Consider the following 20,700-nt stretch of genomic DNA (forward strand, 5'->3'; position numbering starts at 1 on the left):
TGCTGATGATTGTGCCCTCAACGCTGGACCTGAAGCTGACATGCAACTCAGCGTCGACAAGTTTGCCACTGCCAGCAGGAACTTCGGCCTTACCATCAGCACGAGGAAAACTGAAGTTCTCCATCAGCCAGCCCCAGGGAAACCCTACGTTGAGCCCAACATCACAGTCAACGGTCAGAGACTCAGTGCGGTGGAGCGGTTCACATACCTTGGCAGCACACTGTCACGAAATGCGACCATCGACGATGAAGTGAACGTCAGGATTGCAAGAGCAAGCGCAACTTTTGGTAGACTCAATGCAAATGTCTGGAACAGAAGAGGCATTAGTCTTGAGACCAAGCTAAAGGTCTACAGAGCAGTAGTTCTCCCCACACTACTGTACGCCTGCGAAACTTGGACAGTGTACCAACGACATGCCAAGAAGCTGAACCACTTCCACACAACATGCCTCAGGAAGCTACTGAACATCAAGTGGCAAGACAAGACCCCAGACACAGAGGTGCTCGCAAAAGCCACCCTTCCCAGCATCTTCACCATCCTGATGAAGTCCCAGCTTCGCTGGGCTGGACACGTGGCGCGCATGCCAGACCATCGGCTGCCCAAAAGGCTCTTCTATGGCGAGCTGCAACAAAGGAAGAGATCATACGGAGGTCAGAAGAAGCGCTTCAGAGATACTCTGAAAGTCTCTCTGAAAGCGTTTGATATCAACCCTGACTCCTGGGAGGAATCTGCAGTGGACCGTGACAAATGGCGCGCTGCTGTGCACAAAGGCACCAAGTTGTGCGAGGCCAACAGGACTGCTGCAGCTGTTCAGAAGAGGCAGGCCAGAAAGTCACGGGCAAACAAGCTCCCTGACAATGATATGCCTGTCTTTGTCTGCCCCAACTGTCAGCGAACATTTCGTGCGCAGATTGGACTATTCAGCCATCTGCGCACTCACAGATAGATTCATGAGCATCCTCCCCCCCACCCCACCACCACCCTCCCCCCCATCCCCCAGCTGGATGACAACGATGGTCATCATCGATCTCGATGGACACACCACCACATGAGCGTGGGTGTGCGCATAAACACACACACACACACACACACACACACACACACACACTTTCACACTTTCTCTCTCCTACAAACACCAACCGCCCCCCACCTATCTCCACACACACGCATGCATGCACACACGCACGTGCGTGCACACGTGTATACACACACAGAGGCACAAAATGTCTTACCTCTGACATGCTTATTATGTATTTTTTCACCACGTTCCTTGAATTGCGTTAATCAGATTTTTTTTTTTAATAGGGGAAAAGAAACAGGCTCATGACGCGAATATTTTTCCGTGCATTCATTCTAACCCAGCAATCTGCTTAAAGCTATTCTGACTGACATTAACAACTTCGTTTCAAAATATTTTATAGTTATTGTGCTCATACTATTACAAATATCATGCTAGAGGCAGATTCATTAACAGCGTGTTCCATAAATATGTCAGACAAATGAACAATCAATCGATTTTTATTATAAGCACACATTCCAAGCAACTGAAACAATGAATAACTGGCGAACATCTCACCATAAAAGTTCTATTAAAATTCCAAAATCGTGGAAATCAGATCTACTTGGAACACAACAAAATTGGATGTCATTAAGATTTTGGCCATGGATAAATTTGTGATCAGTTAGAAGAAAGGAATACAGGATGCATAGGAATGGATTTAAAAAAAAATTTTTTTTTAAATAAATTACAAATGTAATATTTAGTTAACAACAACAGCTATGTACTCATAAATATGCCTAGAAGTAGGTGGCACTTCATTGAAATAGGTGGCCGTGGCTGTTTTATGGTGCGACAGTCTGTCTCAAGGCTCGAAGGCAAGAATACCAGACACTGTGTCGACTAAAAGGAAAGAACATGTGTTTTGACTTTTTTAATGTAATTTGTTTGAAAAATGCTCAATGATGACAAGGTGGAATCAGTCAGATACATAAATAAATATGTATATTAAGGAACCCAAAACCACTGAAAACAATTGATACTTCTTTTTTTCTTTTTAAACGTTTCAGTGGCTTTCTGCCAGACTGACTCGTCACTAGTGTACTGGATCATGGATGCAGATTTAGAAATAATGCTTGATATTAACCTCGTGTCCGATTTGCTATTACGGTAAAGTCCTGTTTAAAATTCAGGAATTATTTTAGTAATTTCTGGCAAATTCAGTAGTTTTTGTCTGGTTTTTACGTTATTTTATTTAATTTTGATGCGGATCCACTCATAAAACAAATGTGCCGCCATCTTGCTCTTCCCGTTTTGGTCCCACAAACCATGAAAGTGTGTCTTCAAAAGCCACAAAACCAGTGATCATATTGACACATGCAGGATATGTGTCTGGCGAGGACAAAATGATGTAAGCGGAGTGACGTCACACTTTCTGTGCACGGGTTTTAGTTGTGAAAACTGTCTGCTGTAGCGTGTGTGTGAGCAGTTTTGGAGCAAGCATAGCGCGCTTGGTCACATCCATTAAGCTTATTTGTTTTTCAGTCTCAGTAATTTTAAGGATTCGTAGAACTTAGCTCTGACATTAGATGTTTATGATATAGTCTTTTGAAGACACTGAGTTTCAGTTTCAGTTTCAGTTGCTCAAGGAGGTGTCACTGCGTTCGGACAAACCATATACGCTACACCACATCTGCCAAGCAGAGGCCTGATCAGCAGCGTAACCCAACGCGCTTAGTCAGGCCTTGAAAAAAAAAACAAAAAAAAAAAACAAAAACAAAAAAAAACGGGGGAATAAATAATAGATAAGCTTACATAAATAAATAAATAAATGAATAATAATTATAATATAGAAAAAGGTAGTAGTAATAATGATAGTAATACTAATAAAATGATAATAATTTAAAAATAAAAAAAAAATAAAAAAAATAATAATAAATAAATAAATAAGGCAACAATGGTGATAAATAAGCGAATAAATGTAAAACATGAAGACACACATTCACACACACACCCACACATGCACAACAGAAATGCACCAAACATGCAGTTTCACAGATATGAAAGCACAGTCAAATACATATAAACGTACATGAGCTCCAACACACACACACACACACATTACCTTGCACCTCCTCTACCCCCCTCCTCCACACACTCATTTCTAGTCTACGTATCGCAGTTTCCACGGCACACACACACACACACATACACACACACAAACACACACTCACAGAGATGAACACTTACTTGTACAAGCACACACACATACGCCCATATCTCCCACCCCCAACCCCAGACACATATATAGATAGATAGATAGATAGATAGATAGATATACGTTCCAATATCCTGTTGCTCCCACAGTGTAGGCATGCATATACTCACATACCTCATCCTCTACCCCACCTCCCTCCGCACTCCGACCTCCTCACACACACACACACACACACACACACATACACACACACGTACACAGATCTCTCCTGACACTTGTGTACACTTACACTCTCGCGCATTCACAAACGCACTCAAAAGCACAGACCCACACATCCACACAAACACACATACACACACGCACAGAGGCTGCCACTGACTGGCCGCAAGAGGGATGGGAAAAGATCTCTGATGCCAAAAACGTGGCGTCTAGTGTGTTGCTCAGTCTATTGTATTTGGAAAGGCCCACAGAGACTCTGTTCCGTTTTGAAGAAATGGAAGAAGACACTGAGACTGGAGTTTATTATATTAAGTGTAGATAAAATAGAATTCCATAAATATACACCAGAGTATGCGAGACTTGTTTTATAAAGATCAATTATTGGCTGAGGCAAGGTTATTTTATGTGTGTGATGGTGACTGTTTACTGGAAAATTACTTATGAGTGAGGGTGGGGCATAACCTGATAATATTTGGAACATGAATATGGCTTTGTATTGGCAATATATCAAGTTCTCTGTAATCAGAAACATATAAAGAGGAAGATTTTAGAATAACTAATTGAAGAGCATACATATGAAGACTTAGGAGTGGTTTTAGGGTGTTGAATCCCAGACAGTTGAGGCATAGTTTATATAAGATTCAGTGTAGTGGTGAACAAATATTTTTCGAGTATGAACATTTTTAAAATGTTTAATTTTAGAAAGTTGATATACTTTTTTGGAAAGTTTTACATAACATTGATATGTGATCAGACCAAGTCAAGTTGTTATCAATAATTACTCCATTTGTGACTGTCGACTTCTTCAATGATTTTGCAATTGATAAAAAGGGAGGAGGAATTAGATGCTTCTGTCTGGTTGTTATCAACATGTGTTTGTTTTCTGTGGATGCAAACTCATGTGGTTTAGTTCGGACCAGTCAGTTAGTTGATTAATACTGTAGGGACAACTTCACCTCAAGACTTTAACTTTAAGAGTTACGTTTTCTTAGTTTCCTTAGTTACATGTTTGGAGTTCTTTCCCTTTGTTGGTTGTTGTCATCCAGTAACGATCACGATCGTTACGGGCTATCTGATCTGAATTATTAAAAACTTCAGATTATTATTGCAACTTGCATCTTTTGGCTTTTTAATTTCGAGAACGCTAAATTGGTGACCCCGACGCTGGACACGTGAACATGGCTGTAGAAATTCTTTCTGAACAAGTTGCTGATTTAACAAATCACATCCAATCTCTAGCTGCAAGTCAGATCAACGCCATCACAGTCAAACTACCTGAGTTCTGGACGAAATCACCAGAGGTTTGGTTCGCGCGAGTAGAGGCACAGTTCAGCACCAAAGGCATTATTCAGGATCAAACAAAATACGACTATGTGGTAAGTTCACTTGATATAAATACTGCAGAAGAAGTTCAGTCAGTTCTCATTAACCCACCATCTGCAAACAAATATGACTGTTTGAAGAAAGCTTTGATCAAAACCTTTGGCAAATCTCAAGCTCAGAAAGATGCAGAACTTCTGAATCTCAATGGACTTGGTGACAAACGACCAACTGCTCTCTTGCGTAAAATAAATGCTCTCAATGATGATCCCAAAACCCTGAAACGTGCTTTGTTCCTCATGAATCTTCCCTCAGACATCAGAAGTATTTTAGGTGGACAAGACATCACAGACACAGAGGCATTGGCTGAAGCAGCAGACCGGATTTGGGAGACACGTGCTGCAAGCATACAACAGATCTCCACATCCCCACCTCAAGCTCCCAAAGAAAGGCTGTTTTCAGAACAGGATGCATGCACTGTGACCTCAAAAGAGACTGTCTCTGCCATCAAGACAGAGAAGCGACGTGATCCTTCCTCACAACACAGCGCTTCTAACTCTGTGTGTTTCTATCACCAGCGATTTGGACCTAATGCCCGCCGTTGTCAACCTGGCTGCAAATTTTCCTCATTGGTCTACAAAACCGGCAGACATGGCACATCGTTTTCGGGAAACGCCAAAGCTGGTCACTAAACGTGGTAGTGGCCAGCGTTTCAAATTCAAACACGTTTTCTGTTTATGACAAACGCACAGGACAATCATTCTTAATCGACACTGGTGCAGATGTGTCCGTGTATCCAGCCTCATCCCAGGATCGCAAGTCAAATTCACCTTCCATTTCACTTTCTGCTGCCAATGGAACGTCAATCAAGACCTGGGGCAAACGTAGCATCACTTTGGAAACAAAGCCCAAAGAAATCTTCACCCATGACTTTTACCTGGCTGATGTTACACGTCCCATTCTTGGTGCAGATTTTTTCATCGCTCATGAACTGATGATTGATCTCAAGGGCAAACGCCTCCTGTCCCTAAACAACATCTCTGTGTCTCTCAAAAGCAGTGATAACCCCATGACACTCGCAGGCCTGTCAATTCATCCAAACAGTGCATACTCTGAACTTCTCAAACAGGTTCCAGAGTTATCCACACCACGTTTTGACTACTGTCAACAAACATGGTGTGGAACACCACATCATCACGCATAGCCCACCTGTTCATGCTCGTGCACGACGCCTGAATCCAGAAAAGTTGGCTGCTGCAAAGGCTGAATTCTTCAAGATGGAACAGATGAGCATCATCCGACGTTCTGATTCACCCTGGTCCTCACCGCTCCATGTGGTTCCCAATCAAATGGCCAGTGGCGACCCTGTGGGGACTACAGGCAACTCAACACTGTGACAAAAGATGATCGGTATCCATTGCCCCATATTCAAGATTTCAACAGCCATCTCGCAGGGTGCACTGTCTTTTCCAAGATTGATCTTGTCAGAGGCTACCATCAAATTCCCATGGCATCGTCTTCCATTCCCAAAACGGCTATCATAACGCCATTTGGACTGTTGGAGTTTCTTCGCATGCCATTTGGTTTGAAAAATGCTGCACAAGCATTTCAACGGCTCATTGTTGTCATACTAAGAGACATACCTTTCACGTTCGTGTACGTTGATGACATCCTAGTTGCCAGTCATTCACATGAAGAACACCTTGAGCACCTTCAACAACTTCTCCAGCTCCTCTCTGCAAATGGACTGGTCATCAACAAAGCAAAATGTGTCTTTGGCATCAGCGAACTGGATTTTCTTGGACATCGTGTGACCTCTGAAGGGATACGTCCACTTCCAGATAGAGTAACTTCTCTTCATGACAGTGCTCCTCCAACAGATTGCTCTGGCCTTCAACGGTTCCTGGGATTGATGAACTACTACCACCGTTTCATCCCACACATTGCTGACACCCTGGCCCCACTTCATGCTCAAGCAAGTGGTAAAGGGCACACTATTGAGTGGTCTGAAGCCTGTCAGACAGCATTTGAAAAAGCTAAAGAAGCTCTCAAAGAGGCTGTGCTCCTACATCATCCTCAGCCAGATGCTCCTACAAGTCTCACAGTAGACGCTTCAAACTCAGCTTTGGGTGCTCAGCTCAAACAGAAACAAAGTCAATCTTGGGTTCCTCTAGCTTTCTTTTCCAGAAAACTTTCTGAAGCAGAGAAGAAATACAGTGCATTTGACCGAGTGCTACTTGCAGCCTACAGTGCTGTCAAACACTTCAGACATTTTCTGGAAGGAAGACCATTCACTCTGTTCACGGATCATAAGCCATTGGTGTCAGCCCTCTCGAGTCAAACTGATCGCTCACCTCGACAAACAAGACAACTCTCCTACATAGCTGAGTTCACTACAAACATCCAGTGCATCACTGGGAAGTTCAACGTTGTAGCTGATGCATTTTCACGCTTCAACATGAACTCAAACTCTGTGGAACAGAGCATCTGCTCAGTTGGCAGTTTCAACCAACTTGCTCAAGATCAACCTCAATCTGGTGAGATGGATTCATATCGTTCAGCCACCACAGGCTTGAAGCTTGAAGACATCCCGTGTGGATCATTAACTCTTCTCTGTGATACTTCTTCAGGTGTCCCTCGTCCAGTCCTTCCAAACTCCTGGACTCGGCAGGTGTTTGACCAAATCCATGGACTCTCACATGGAGGATTTCGCCCCACACAAAAGGCCATCAGCCAGCGATTTGCGTGGCATGGAATGAAACGGGACATTCGCAAATGATGTAAGGAATGTCACAGCTGTCAATCTTCCAAGATCCACCGGCACACTCGAGCACCACTTGTGGAACTGCCACCTCCAACGACAAGATTCAGCAGTCTACATGGAGATCTGGTTGGACCCCTACCAGCTAGCCAAGGTATGACCTACCTGTTCACAATCATTGACCACTTTACCAGGTGGCCAGAAGCCATTCCTCTCCCAGATGCCCATGCCTCCACCTGTGCTCAAGCTCTGGTGCATCACTGGATCGCCAGATTCGGAGTTCCTGAAAACATTACCTCTGACCGTGGGAGACAGTTTACGTCAGTGCTGTGGGCTGAGTGCAACAAACTTTTGGGTATTGAAGTTCACACAACCTCAGCCTACCATCCACAAGCAAATGGCATGGTGGAACGCTTCCATCGTCAGCTGAAGGCAGCACTGAAGGCCCGCACTACCACTTCTGACTGGCACGCAGAGCTGCCCATGGTCCTGTTGGGGATACGGTCTTCTTGGCGGGTGGACCCTGATTGTTCCCCTGCTGAGCTTGTCTACGGCTCAACACTTCGCCTACCTGGTGAATTCCTTCAGCCACCGGAAAGTAGCACAATGGAACCTGACCCGATGTTTCTCAAACATCTCCAGCACACCATGTGCACTGTGCTGCCACCAGCCCCAATGTTCCATGAAAACCAATCAACCTACGTTCCTTCAAATCTGGCCTCCACTGGGTATGTCTACGTCAGACACGATGCTCACAAACATCCTCTGCAACGACCCTATGATGGCCCGTATCGCATCATCAGCACCAGTGACAAGTATTACACCATTGACATTAAGGGCCGTTCAGAGAAAGTGTCAGTGGACCGTCTGAAAGCTGCATTCGTCACCCAACTCACAACTACAGGAAACAAGACTGTGCTTTCACCTGGTGCTAGAGTTCCACCATCATCAACACAGCCAGTGAACTCTGAAGCAAAGGCCACGAAAGCACCCACTCAGACTGTGCGTTCACCGTCTCCTGTCAAAAACCCCTCGTGTGTCACGACCCACTCTGGGCGCATCTCCCGCTTCCCTCCAAGATTTCAATGACAGTTGTTTCAGTTTTGATGTTTTCTGTGTTTTAATTGTGCTTCGTACCATACATTATGTACTGCGCTGGGAGGGGTTTAATGTAGGGACAACTTCACCTCAAGACTTTAACTTTAAGAGTTACGTTTTCTTAGTTGCCTTAGTTACATGTTTGGAGTTCTTTCCCTGTGTTGGTTGTTGTCATCTAGTAACGATCACGATCGTTACGGGCTATCTGATCTGAATTATTAAAAACTTCAGATTAGTATTGCAACTTGCATCTTTTGGCTTTATAATTTCGAGAACGCTAAATTAGAAGTGCATGATCAATCATACCAAAGGCTTTGAAGAAGTCTACAAATAGAACTCCAGTAAAGTTATTATTATAAATTTTATATTAGTCAGCCACTTGTCAACTAAAGATGTTAGTGCAGTGTGGCATGAATGATTAGGTCTGAAACCAGACTGACTTGGATGAAACAGATTAAAGGAATTAAAATGATTAAAAATGTGTGTGTTTTTTTAATGTGCGTTTCTAGGGGTTTTGGCAAAGTAGACAAGATTAAATTGGTCAATAATTCGAAGGCTTTGTTTGATCTCCTGACTTGTACAGCGGGATGACTTTTGCTAGTTTAGATGCCTTGGGAAACTGATTTTTCGTTATACATAAATTGTAAATGTAAGTAAGGGTTTCAGACATAACCGGTGCAGAAAGTTTCAAAATTTTCCTATCAGTTCCATTCAAGCCTCTGGTTCCAGTTTGTTTTAAGTGTGATAATGCATTGTAAACCTCATGAACAGCCATTTAGGGAATGTCTGAGTCAGACGAAATATATTTTTACGTACAGAATTCACTTAAACCTTCAAGAGTATTATTTAGAGACATATCAGATTTTACAGCTGAACTACATATTTCACAAAAATGTCTATGCAGTTTATCAGGAGACATAATATCATTGACTGATGTACTTTTAGTATTGACATTACGATTAGTGATCTGGTTTATCACTTTCCAGATTGATTTACTATCAGCTTTTGAAGAAACTAGTTCTTTTAACCACAAGCTTCAGATATTTAACCAAAATCCTTTGTTTAGCATACTCTTCTTTGGTTCCTGCTTTTAGTAAGGCATGTCTTAAAGAGAGAGAGAGAGTCCTAAAATTTACTTATCTGACTTTGCACACTATACCTATATTTCAATGATAAATCATAAACGGATTTCGCCATTTCAAATGATGAATGCCGCCTTTTGTTATTTAAGAACTTAAAAGTTAAATGCACGTTCTTCATCTGTCTGTCCCTATCACACACAAACACACAATCACTCACTCTCATTCTTTCTCACACAGGCAAAACTGAAATTCCAGACATCAGTGGCCAGATGCCCCCTGACCTGATCGGCATGGTTTCTTTCTCTGTCGCTGTTTTCTTCAGACTGGCAATGGCTGCTGAACTTAGAACCGGCATAAAGCATATATCAATTGGATTGGTACGCCTCCATCCTTTTGACTGACACCAACAGCGAGAATTTCAAACTTGATGTGGGCCAACACAGAATTATTTTCTGAAACTCGCTGAGATATTTTGTAGTTGTTTTTATATTCAGATGTTAGGGCAACATTAAAAAAAAAAAAAAAAAAAAAAAAAGTACCTATGCAAACTTACAGCTGTGTTTGTAGCCTGCCGGTATGTTTATTTCATTGGAAATCAATGTGGAGCTGTCATTCCCTGTCAGGACCTGAAAAGGAAAAGCTGAAGACACACCTCTTTTTACATAAGGGTTTGTTTTTTGGTGTTTTTTTTTCCCAGGTCTTTAATTTAAGGTGAATTGCCATTGGGTGCCTTCAGTGATGCTCTGGATGTCATAATTTGTAACTTAAAAAAATAGTTTTTATGATGTTTTCTTTTTCTTGTTTTTATTATTTTTAAAAATTTTATTTATATATCTGGCAAGTGACAGGAATCAATAGAGATCTACTGAATTGCAGAATCTAATTTCCGTTTATTTTCATCAATCAACCTCTCTGGAAGCTATTAATAGTATTAACCTGTCAAGAACTCTGCCAGTTTCTGCCTTGAGGAAAGTGATATATATATATATATATATATATATATATATATATATATATATATATATATATATAATATATATATATATATATATATATTTATTATATAGATAGATAGATAGATAGATCTGTCACATGTTTGAAAGTAAAATTGTTATGAGACTTACACTAAGTCTTACTGTGAGGTATATAATGTCATTCTAAATATCACTGTTTCAGGATTTGCTGTGAGTCAACACCTGGACTGCCCATCAGAAGACTGGGTAGCGGGGTCCTCTATCACCATGAGGTGTTATGTGGCCAAAGCAGACTTCCCATCTAAATGTGTGGATCATCCTGATACAGCCACCATTCGTGTAACTACACTTGGTGCCATTTCTGCAAGGTGCACCTTTTCTGGTGTTTCCACCAACACATGCAGTGGGTCACCCAGTGAATGTAGCTGTGAGACAGGCAATGCCACCTACTACATTCTCAAGTACACCTTCACTGCTGGAATTGATGATAGTGGATCATGGAAATGTGAAGCAAATTGTTTCGATGCCACTGGAGTCTTCCCGCAGCTGCCGCCGACCAAAAAGAATTGTGATAACAGGGATGTCGGTAAGTCTGCTGTTTGGACAGCTGATCAATATGTTGAAATAAGATGTATGTCAAGAATCTGGATTGGTGTCTCCCCCCCTCCCCCACTTTTTGTTTTGTTTTTTGACATGCATGATGAAAACTTACACTTGGTGTTATACAGGGTTTTTTTTTTTTTTTTTTTTTTTTTTTTTTTTTTTTAACAGATTTGTTTATTTACCACATGCACTCAACACAAAAGACCATTTTGATGTATCATAATGCATACATGTATGCATACGCTTTTATTTGGTGTTATGTTTTATACGCTGGGGCTTCCAGAGAACAAAGAAGAAGAGGATTGCACACACTCACTCACATTCTCTCCTCATACCAACAGCAGAGCCACATGGAGTGGTTTTTATGGAGTGTTTTCTATATAACTTTAGAATGAACAGAACCAAAACAGCAAATAGCAGCATTAACTTAATCTCTGACTCAACTCGCTGCTCCCCTGGTCTCAACCTCTCTGCTAGATCTGTGGATACAGGTCAGCTATCTGTACAACAATCAGACAGCTAGGTGGACCTACCTTTGAAGCAGATTTCTTTCCCTGAGAGGTCACTAGTGGCACCTCTCTTAAGGAATCTAGAAACCCTAGGAGAGTGCCCCTGTAGGACTTGTTCCTGGTGCTTGATTTCATTCGAAAGCAACCCTTCAAGCCTTTGGGTACCATTCCATTTGACTTACTCACCCTTAAGACCATTTTCCTTCTGTTGCTGGCCATGGGCCGTGTAGAAGTGAGATATATGGTCTTTGTGAATGTCTCAGGACCTGGCCTTCCACAGAGATGGTTCCATCATACTCCGTTTCCTTCCGGAGTTTTTAGCAAAGAACCAAGACCCTGAGGTTCCTTCCCCCTTTCTGAAGATCAGAGCATTGTCTGATATCTTAGCCCAAGATGATGAGGATAAGCATCTCTGGCCAGTTCGGTACCTCAAATACTACTTGGATAGGTCTCGCCACAGTCGTTCTTCTCAGAGGCGTCTTCTCATCTCTCTCAATGAGAATTACAAGAAAGACATGATTGCTGCAGGCACCATTTCCCGCTGGGTTTCCCAAGTCATTCTCAGAGCGTGACAGTAGTGTGGGGCGGACATGACTCTTAAACCCCGAAATGCTTACACTTATGGACCCGGTCCGCTGTCTGGTGAGTGGTGACTAAAGAAAAACCAACTAAAATACACAAACTTTCTATGCCTTGAGTTGTATTTAGAATTTAATGTTTTGGATGAGTGAGATCTGGTTTGGTTTTTGTTTTGTTTTGTTTTGTTTGTTTTTTTGTTTTTTTTAATGTCCCAGAGCATTTTCAGATTAATGCCTCATTATATGGCATAAGTTTGCTACTTCTGGCACATTCATGCATTCAGTATAACTCCTGTCCCAAGCAGAACTTACTATTTTTATAAAACTATTTTTTAAGAAACTTCTTTTTTTTTTTTTTTTTTTTTTTTTTTTTTGTTTAACGAATTGTCTATAGACCTTGTTCGTTAGGAAACTGGAAGTCAGTGAAAAGTTCAGCCCCTTCACCTTGGGACGTCCGGATAAGGCAACATGGCGACTCTGTCCTCTGAAACTGAAAGTGCGTTTGAATCCATAAAAGTTAAAGAACCGAAAGAGTTTTTTTTTTTTTTTTAAAGAATGGACAACTGATAAGTAGTGTGAAAGTTGAACCTGTTCGTCACACAAAGATTTTCAATTGTCGCGGAACCAGAAACAAGTTCAAGTCAAGTCAGTTTCTGCTGTCACAGAGACATTTCTGCTGTCACAGCGACATAAACCTCCTGATCCTGCAGATTTTTAACAACTGAACTGAAGAAAAATGTATCCCTCCTGTGTGTGACCCATTCATTCAGAATCTATATACATTCAAGGTTACAGCAAGATGAGACACCGAAAGGATATCTTGGTCATCCACTGCATCCGTGCTCATCCTCCAGTTGTCTCGACTTAGTCTTGCCACTGGAAATTGGTGGACCCGGACGAGAGAGTGAGGTCGACGTTGCGCAACTCCTCTTCACTTTAAACAAACTCATCGAGCAAGTCATCAGTCATCCAAAATGACCTTTCATCCTTCATCGTTTCATCACCTCCAAGTCCTGTGGCGACAGGCGAGCGACGAAACGACAGGTGTGGGTACACTGGCAGTCGCAGCCACAGACCTGCACGCAGGCGGCTCAGGCCATAGGGTCGTTCTTCGTCGACAGGAGCAGCGATGGAGCTCGGCAGCCGTCTGAGCGTCTGAGCAGCCCTCTTTAGGAATGCACTGCTCACCTCCCTGGCATGAGGAAGGGGCTAGAAAAGGTGCCCTAAAAATTGCCTGCTCCATACCACCCTGGCCAGCATACCGCGGTTGGCGGGGACCCTACATCAGCGGTCGAAACAAGAAAGAAAAGAAAAAAACCAAGGATCGTTCCTCTCACCATTGGTGCTTGGAACATAAGGACTCTCCTGGACAGAGATAACGCGGACAGACCCCAAAGGAGAACGGCACTAGTTGCATCCGAACTCGCCAGATACAACATTGACATCGCAGCCTTGAGTGAGACTCGGCTTGCAGGCGAAGGCGAGCTCTTTGAACAGGGATCTGGTTACACCTTCTTTTGGAGTGGACGAGGAAGCGAAGAGCGACGTGAGGCTGGCGTTGGTTTTGCAGTAAAAACAGCACTTGTCAGCAAGCTAGCTGGAATCCCAAAGGGAGTCAACGATAGGCTTATGACCATGAAACTCCCACTGGCATCTGGCCAGAAGCACCTCACCATTGTCAGTGCCTACGCCCCAACCATGACCAACCCGGATGAAGTGAAGGCGAAGTTCTATGAGGACCTTCACTCTGTCATTGCTGCTATCCCTAAAGCAGATAAGCTCATCATTCTTGGGGACTTCAATGCTAGAGTTGGCTCTGACTACATCTCCTGGGATGGAGTGATTGGAAAGCACGGTGTGGGCCACTGCAACCCAAATGGATTGCTTTTGCTTCAGACCTGTACAGAGCACGAACTGCTGGTAACCAACACAGTTTTCTGCCTCCCTACCCGTAACAGGACGTCATGGATGCACCCTCGCTCAAAGCATTGGCATCTCATCGATTATGTCATCGTCAGGAAAAGGGATAGGCAAGATGTACGTGTAACAAAGACCATGTGCGGCGCCGAGTGTTGGACAGACCATCGCCTTGTAGTCTCGAAGCTGAATATTCGAATCCAGCCCAAGAGACGCCCCCAAGGCCAGAAGGCTCCAAAACGGCTCAACATCGCTAAGCTGAAAAACATCACCATCAAACAGTCCTTTGTGGAGCTGCTGGAAGATCGTCTGGAATCCGCTTCTCTGGACAGCCAGAATGTGGAGTCTGACTGGAGGACCCTGCGTGAGCTGATCTATAGTACAGCTTCAGAGACCCTGGGACCCATGACCAGAAAGCACAAAGACTGGTTTGATAAAAACTGTGATAAAATCAAGCAGCTTCTGGATGAGAAACGCCGTCTGCATCAAGCCTACCTGAGCAACCCAAAGTGCACATCAAAAAAGGATGCATATGATGCCATCTGCAGGACTGTTCAGCAAAAGTTACGCCAGATGCAGGATAAGTGGCTGAGTGACAAAGCTGATGAGATCCAGGGATATGCTGACAGGCACGATATGAAGAGGTTCTATGATGCCTTAAAAGAAGTCTACGGCCCCACATCGTCAGGATCATCCCCCCTCCTCAGTGCAGATGGGAATACCTTGATCACCTAGAAGGAGAAAATTCTCGAACGCTGGGCTGAGCACTTCAACAGTGTCTTAAATCGCCCTTCCTTCATAAATGATGAAGCCATAGACCGTCTCCCACAAGTCCCCATTAACGAAGCACTGGACGATCCGCCAACACCTCTTGAGACCCAGAAAGCAATCCGTCTGCTATCCAGTGGCAAAGCACCTGGCTCAGACTCCATACCAGCAGAGGTCTACAAGGATGGAGGCACTGTGCTGACTGAGAAGCTCCATCAGCTGTACTCACGCATGTGGAAAGAAGAGACGATCCCCCAGGATTTCAAAGATGCATCTATCATTCACTTGTACAAGCGAAAGGGGAACCGGCAAGCCTGTCATAACCATCGGGGCATTTCCTTGCTGTCCATCGCAGGCAAGATACTTGCCAGGATCCTACTAAACCGCCTCACAGCACACCTTGACCAAGGTCATTTGCCTGAGAGGCAATGTGGATTCTGGAAAGAGCGCGGAACCACCGACATGGTGTTTGCTGCAAGGCAGCTGCAAGAGAAATGTCAGGAGCAAAATGCTGATCTGTTCTCCACCTATGTCGACCTCACTAAGGCCTTCGACACCGTGAGTAGAGAGGGACTGTGGAAGATCATGGCCAAGTACGGATGCCCTCGGAAATTTATTTCCTTGGTCAGCCAGTTCCATGAAGGCATGCAGGCTCGAGTCCAGGACAATGGCGAAACATCGTCTCCTTTTGCTGTCACAAATGGCGTCAAGCAAGGCTGCGTCCTGGCTCCAACGCTGTTCAGCCTCATTTTCTCTGCAATGCTTACTGATGCCTTCAGAGATGGCGATGTTGGAATCGGCCTAAAGTACCGAACAGATAGCTAGTTGTTTTACCTCAGAAGGCTTCAAGCAAAAACGAAGGTCATGACAGACATCATCAGAGACTTTTTGTTTGCTGATGATTGTGTCCTCAACGCTGGATCTGAAGCTGACATGCAATTCAGCGTCGACAAGTTTGCCACTGCCAGCAGGAACTTCGGCCTTACCATCAGCCCGAGGAAAACTGAAGTTCTCCATCAGCCAGCCCCAGGGAAACCCTACGTTGAGCCCAACATCACAGTCAATGGTGAGAGACTCAGTGCGGTGGAGCGGTTCACATACCTTGGCACCACACTGTCACGAAATGTGACAATCAACGATGAAGTGAACGTCAGGATTGCAAGAGCAAGCGCAACTTTTGGTAGACTCAATGCAAATGTCTGGAACAGAAGAGGCATTAGTCTTGAGACCAAGCTAAAGGTCTACAGAGCAGTAGTTCTCCCCACACTACTGTACGCCTGCGAAACTTGGACAGTGTACCAACGACATGCCAAGAAGCTGAACCACTTCCACACAACATGCCTCAGGAAGCTACTGAACATCAAGTGGCAAGACAGGACCCCAGACACAGAGGTGCTCGCAAAAGCCACCCTTCCCAGCATCTTCACCATCCTGATGAAGTCCCAGCTTCGCTGGGCTGGACACGTGGCGCGCATGCCAGACCATCGGCTGCCCAAAAGGCTCTTCTGTGGCGAGCTGCAGCAAGGAAAGAGATCACACGGAGGTCAGAAGAAGCGCTTCAGAGAAACTCTGAAAGTCTCTCTGAAAGCGTTTGATATCAACCCTGACTCCTGGGAGGAATCTGCAGTGGACCGTCACAAATGGCGCGCTGCTGTGCACAAAGGCGCCAAGTTGTGCGAGGCCAACAGGACTGCTGCAGCTGTTTAGAAGAGGCAAGCCAGAAAGTCACGGGCAAACAAGCTCCCTGACAATGGTATGCCTGTCTTTGTCTGCCCCAACTGTCAGCGAACATTTCGTGCGCAGATTGGACTATTCAGCCATCTGCGAATTCACAGATAGATTCTGGAGCATCCTCCCCCCCCACCCCACCTCCACCCTCCCCCCATCCCCGTGCTGGATGACAACGATGGTCATCATCGATCTCGATGGATACACCACATATACATTCAAGCATTTCATATTGTTGCTACATAGTATGAGTGCGTGCGTGTGTGTGTGTGTGTGTGTGTGTGTGTGTGTGTGTTTGCCTTCTAAAAACAGATTTCAAACTTGAGAAAATGGCCATCACTGTTCCAGTGAATTTGATCTTTTTTTCTGGCTTTTCTATCACATGACTTGTTTTTATTTCTTTTTAATTTTTTTTTTATTGGAATAGCTTTTATACATATTGTGGGGAGGAGAGTGTTGAGTTGAGCATGGAAATCTGTGGGGAAATGAGTGGTGCAGTTTAGCATGGAAATTGTGGGGAGAAGAGCGGTGTAGCTGTGCATGGAATTTGATTAAGGATAATAATCATCAAAACTGATTCATGTGTGTTTCATCACAGTTGCATTGATGATTAACTGCAAGTAAAGAATGATTTCATCTTATGGTGTAACATGCATGCATGTGTGCATACAGTACTCACTCATTCATCATTACAAGTGACATGCATTGATAAGTCTTCTCAAGACTCCCAGACATTCAGACACACCAGTCTAGTACAATCAGCTGACCTGTTTACCCAAAATGGATATGTCTGTACTTTCACCAGGTTAGCATATGTATTTCTTTTATGGAAACCTGTAAGTTCATTGCATGTAACAACTGGCCAAAGGATTAACACATACATACCAGTTTTCTCTTTGATGCCATTATTTAGAGACTGGTATTTTCATTTGCGTGCCCCACCGCCCATCTTTTATTTCCTGTATTCTTTTCTTCTTCTTTTTTTTATTTATTATTCATATATATATATATATATATATATATATATATATATATGTATATATATATCATTTGTTTATTGCTTGTACAATCAAATTTGTACTGTTTACAAAACAGGTATGAGTCAAACACAAACAGACTTAAAGAAAATCACTTTGATTAGATATTTTCTTCTTTTTTTTCTTTTTTTTTCTTTTTTCATTCATTTATACCTAAATGCTAAACAATGAACAATTGTCTAAACAATTTGAGTTATTTATGATGTCAGCACCATTTAGGTTTGGATGTTATGCATCTGTGTGTGTGTATGTGTGTGTGTGTGATATACATCTGTATTCAAGTGCAATGTCTACATTCACAAAGTTTGTTTTTTTTCCATGATCAGAAAGTAAAAACAACAACAACAACAACAAAACAACAACAACAAAAAACAACTCTGCAGTGAATCGTAACTGGTTTGAACCACACTGCACCCCTCCCCACCCCCTACCTTTCTCCCTCAAAGAGAAGAAGAAGAAGAAGAAAAGAAGAAAAATCACAGCTGCAGTTTCTGAAATCTTATTTAAATGCACCATATGATCAATATCATTAGCAATCAGTGGGTATAAGCTTTGGCTGTTGAAATCAAATTATCTCTTGTATACAAGTGATGTATATATTGCATATAAATCACCATTATATCAGATACATATAAACAATATATAAACAGTTGGAATATTTGTTCACATCCGTATGAAAAAAAAAAAAAAAAAAAAAAAAAAAAAATATATATATATATATATATATATATATATCGGCAGCATTCAAACTCCACAATTCCCAAGAAGAAAGCTTTAAAAAAAAATCTTCATACACAGATGATAATTTGACTGTCTTGCACAATTTCTCAGTACCAATGATCCTCCTAAATCAATCTGCTCTCAACTAACACACACACACACTCTACAAATTGACACCCACTTCTGTAATCCCCCTTCAGTTTAAATTGTATGACAAAACAGTTCAAGGCCCTAATAAGTCATCTTTCGCTGTGTCATCAGTGTCAGATTGGTGTAAAGGGGGAACCAAAGCTGTCAGATCATTACATATTTTCACTTCCAAATTTGTTAAATTTTGTAAAATTACTGAATTTATTGTCAGCAGCATTGCTGTCCACTGCTGATGCAGAAGTAGCAGTGATGTCTTCTTGGACTTGCACATCTGACAGCGGTGACAAAAAAAGAATATATGATTATAGCTTGAATGTTATGACATTTGTTTTAGTTACACATTTTCAGTCAAACTCCACACAACCCCAAAATGTGTCAGATTTATTCACTGCATTATGCATGTGCAGAATCTCAAGCCAATGAGTTGTTTAAATTTGCAACAATAATTATGCTTTCTCTCTCTCTCTCTCTCTCTCTCTCTCTCTCTCTCTGTGTGTGTGTGTGCGTGTGTGCGTGTGCGTGTGTGTGTGTGTGTGTAAACATTCACATTGCCTGTGGAAGTAGCAAGGATCTCACTGTCTCAGTATCATTGTTACAGCCCTTTCTGAAAATGTGCAAGCATTTCCACTTGAAAGACGTATGTGCTGACAAATGTTGTATTTTGGAAATTCTTTGTTGTATTTGTTTCAGGGGTTCATTTATCAGTTTTGTACTATGTGCCAGAGATGCATATATCGGTGCTGATTAAATATCACAGCTAAGAATGTGACCAAAAACACACACATACACACAAAATCCAGTTGAATGATACCAGCTGGTGTACTGTAATTCTCCATTTTAAAGATTAAATTGTGCTTTTGGATTCAAACATTATCAGATAAGTGTGTGAGAAATGAAGACAGTATAATTATCCCTCTTTGAGAAATCAGACCCAAAATATTCTTAGGCTTGGCTGTTGAATTGAAACAAATATATTTTGAAACATAAAAAAATGAATATTTGATTCAAAATGTCACATACCGTGCTTGTTTTGAAGACCTTGTTCGTAAAAAGTGAAGGAATATCATCGCCACTGAGGGTGTGGTCCTTTTCAGTTCACTAAGTGATTCTGAGATCGCCACGCTCTATGCAGTCGGATCGTGGCTGGTATTCGTTGCGATGTCACCTTTCTTCCTTTGAAGTTCGAACAGCACACACAGTACTTCTTTCCTCCCGTTTTCCCCAGACCTATTGTGAAGCATTTACACAAGTACAATCGATGAACTCGCAACTTTCGCTTTTAGAGACTCCCCAGAAATTCTCTTTCCGGTTTAATCAAGCGCAAGTTACTCTCTTTTTTTTCTTCTTTTTTTAACGAACAAGGTCTATTAAGTGCTCAAGGAATGGCCAAAAGTGAGTGTTTTAAAATTGCAATGCTACATTATCAAACTGTGCGCCACCAATGATCTCTCTCTCTCTCTCTCTCTCTCTCTCTCTCTCTGTGTGTGTGTGTGTGTGTGTGTGTGTGTGTGTGTGTAAGTGTTTTTGTTTGTTTCTGCACACAGGTTATGTACAATACTCTTCCCCTCCCTTATACTCCAAGGTAGTGGTGGAAAATACATTAAATATTGTTTTGATGTTTTTATCTATAGGTCTCTATTTTTGTGTTTCTTTCTCTTTCTTTCTTTCTCTTTAGGGGGAAAAAATTACATCCAGTTTTCTTTCTTTGTAGAAAATAACAAAACAGCCAACTGATATTTTCTGATTTTTTAGTGTTGTGTGCCTTTACACTTTTCTTTTTCATTAAAAAGGTTCGCTCAGAATTCACTCATCTCTTTTTATTCTTTCTCTCTTTATTTCCTGTTCCAGAGCCAAAAACAACACCTCCACCAACAACACCAGGTACTTTTCCCCCACTCTTCCCTGCTGCTGCATATGAATGTGTGTTATCTCATGTACACATGGTTCAAAACATAAAAAAATAACTTGCTCCCTGGCTGTTCCCTCTATACAGACTGGTGAAATATGAAAAAAGGATTAAA

The 20,700-nt window shown here is 42.4% G+C and overlaps 1 protein-coding gene across 2 annotated transcripts in view; it reads left to right on the plus strand.

Annotated features, from left to right (window-relative positions):
- Positions 1 to 10,877: 10,877 nt before the first annotated feature.
- LOC143277658 (uncharacterized) overlaps positions 10,878 to 20,700 on the plus strand; it is a 615,105-nt gene continuing 605,282 nt past the window's right edge. For both annotated transcript variants that reach the window (XM_076582560.1, XM_076582561.1), the window contains exon 1: positions 10,878 to 11,255. In XM_076582560.1, coding sequence (XP_076438675.1) covers positions 10,937 to 11,255 — 319 coding nt within the window. In that variant the 5' untranslated portion in view covers positions 10,878 to 10,936. The remainder of the gene's footprint in view (positions 11,256 to 20,700) is intronic.

Source organism: Babylonia areolata, chromosome 34 (assembly GCF_041734735.1).
Source record: "Babylonia areolata isolate BAREFJ2019XMU chromosome 34, ASM4173473v1, whole genome shotgun sequence".
In the NCBI taxonomy this organism is placed as follows: domain Eukaryota; kingdom Metazoa; phylum Mollusca; class Gastropoda; order Neogastropoda; family Buccinidae; genus Babylonia; species Babylonia areolata.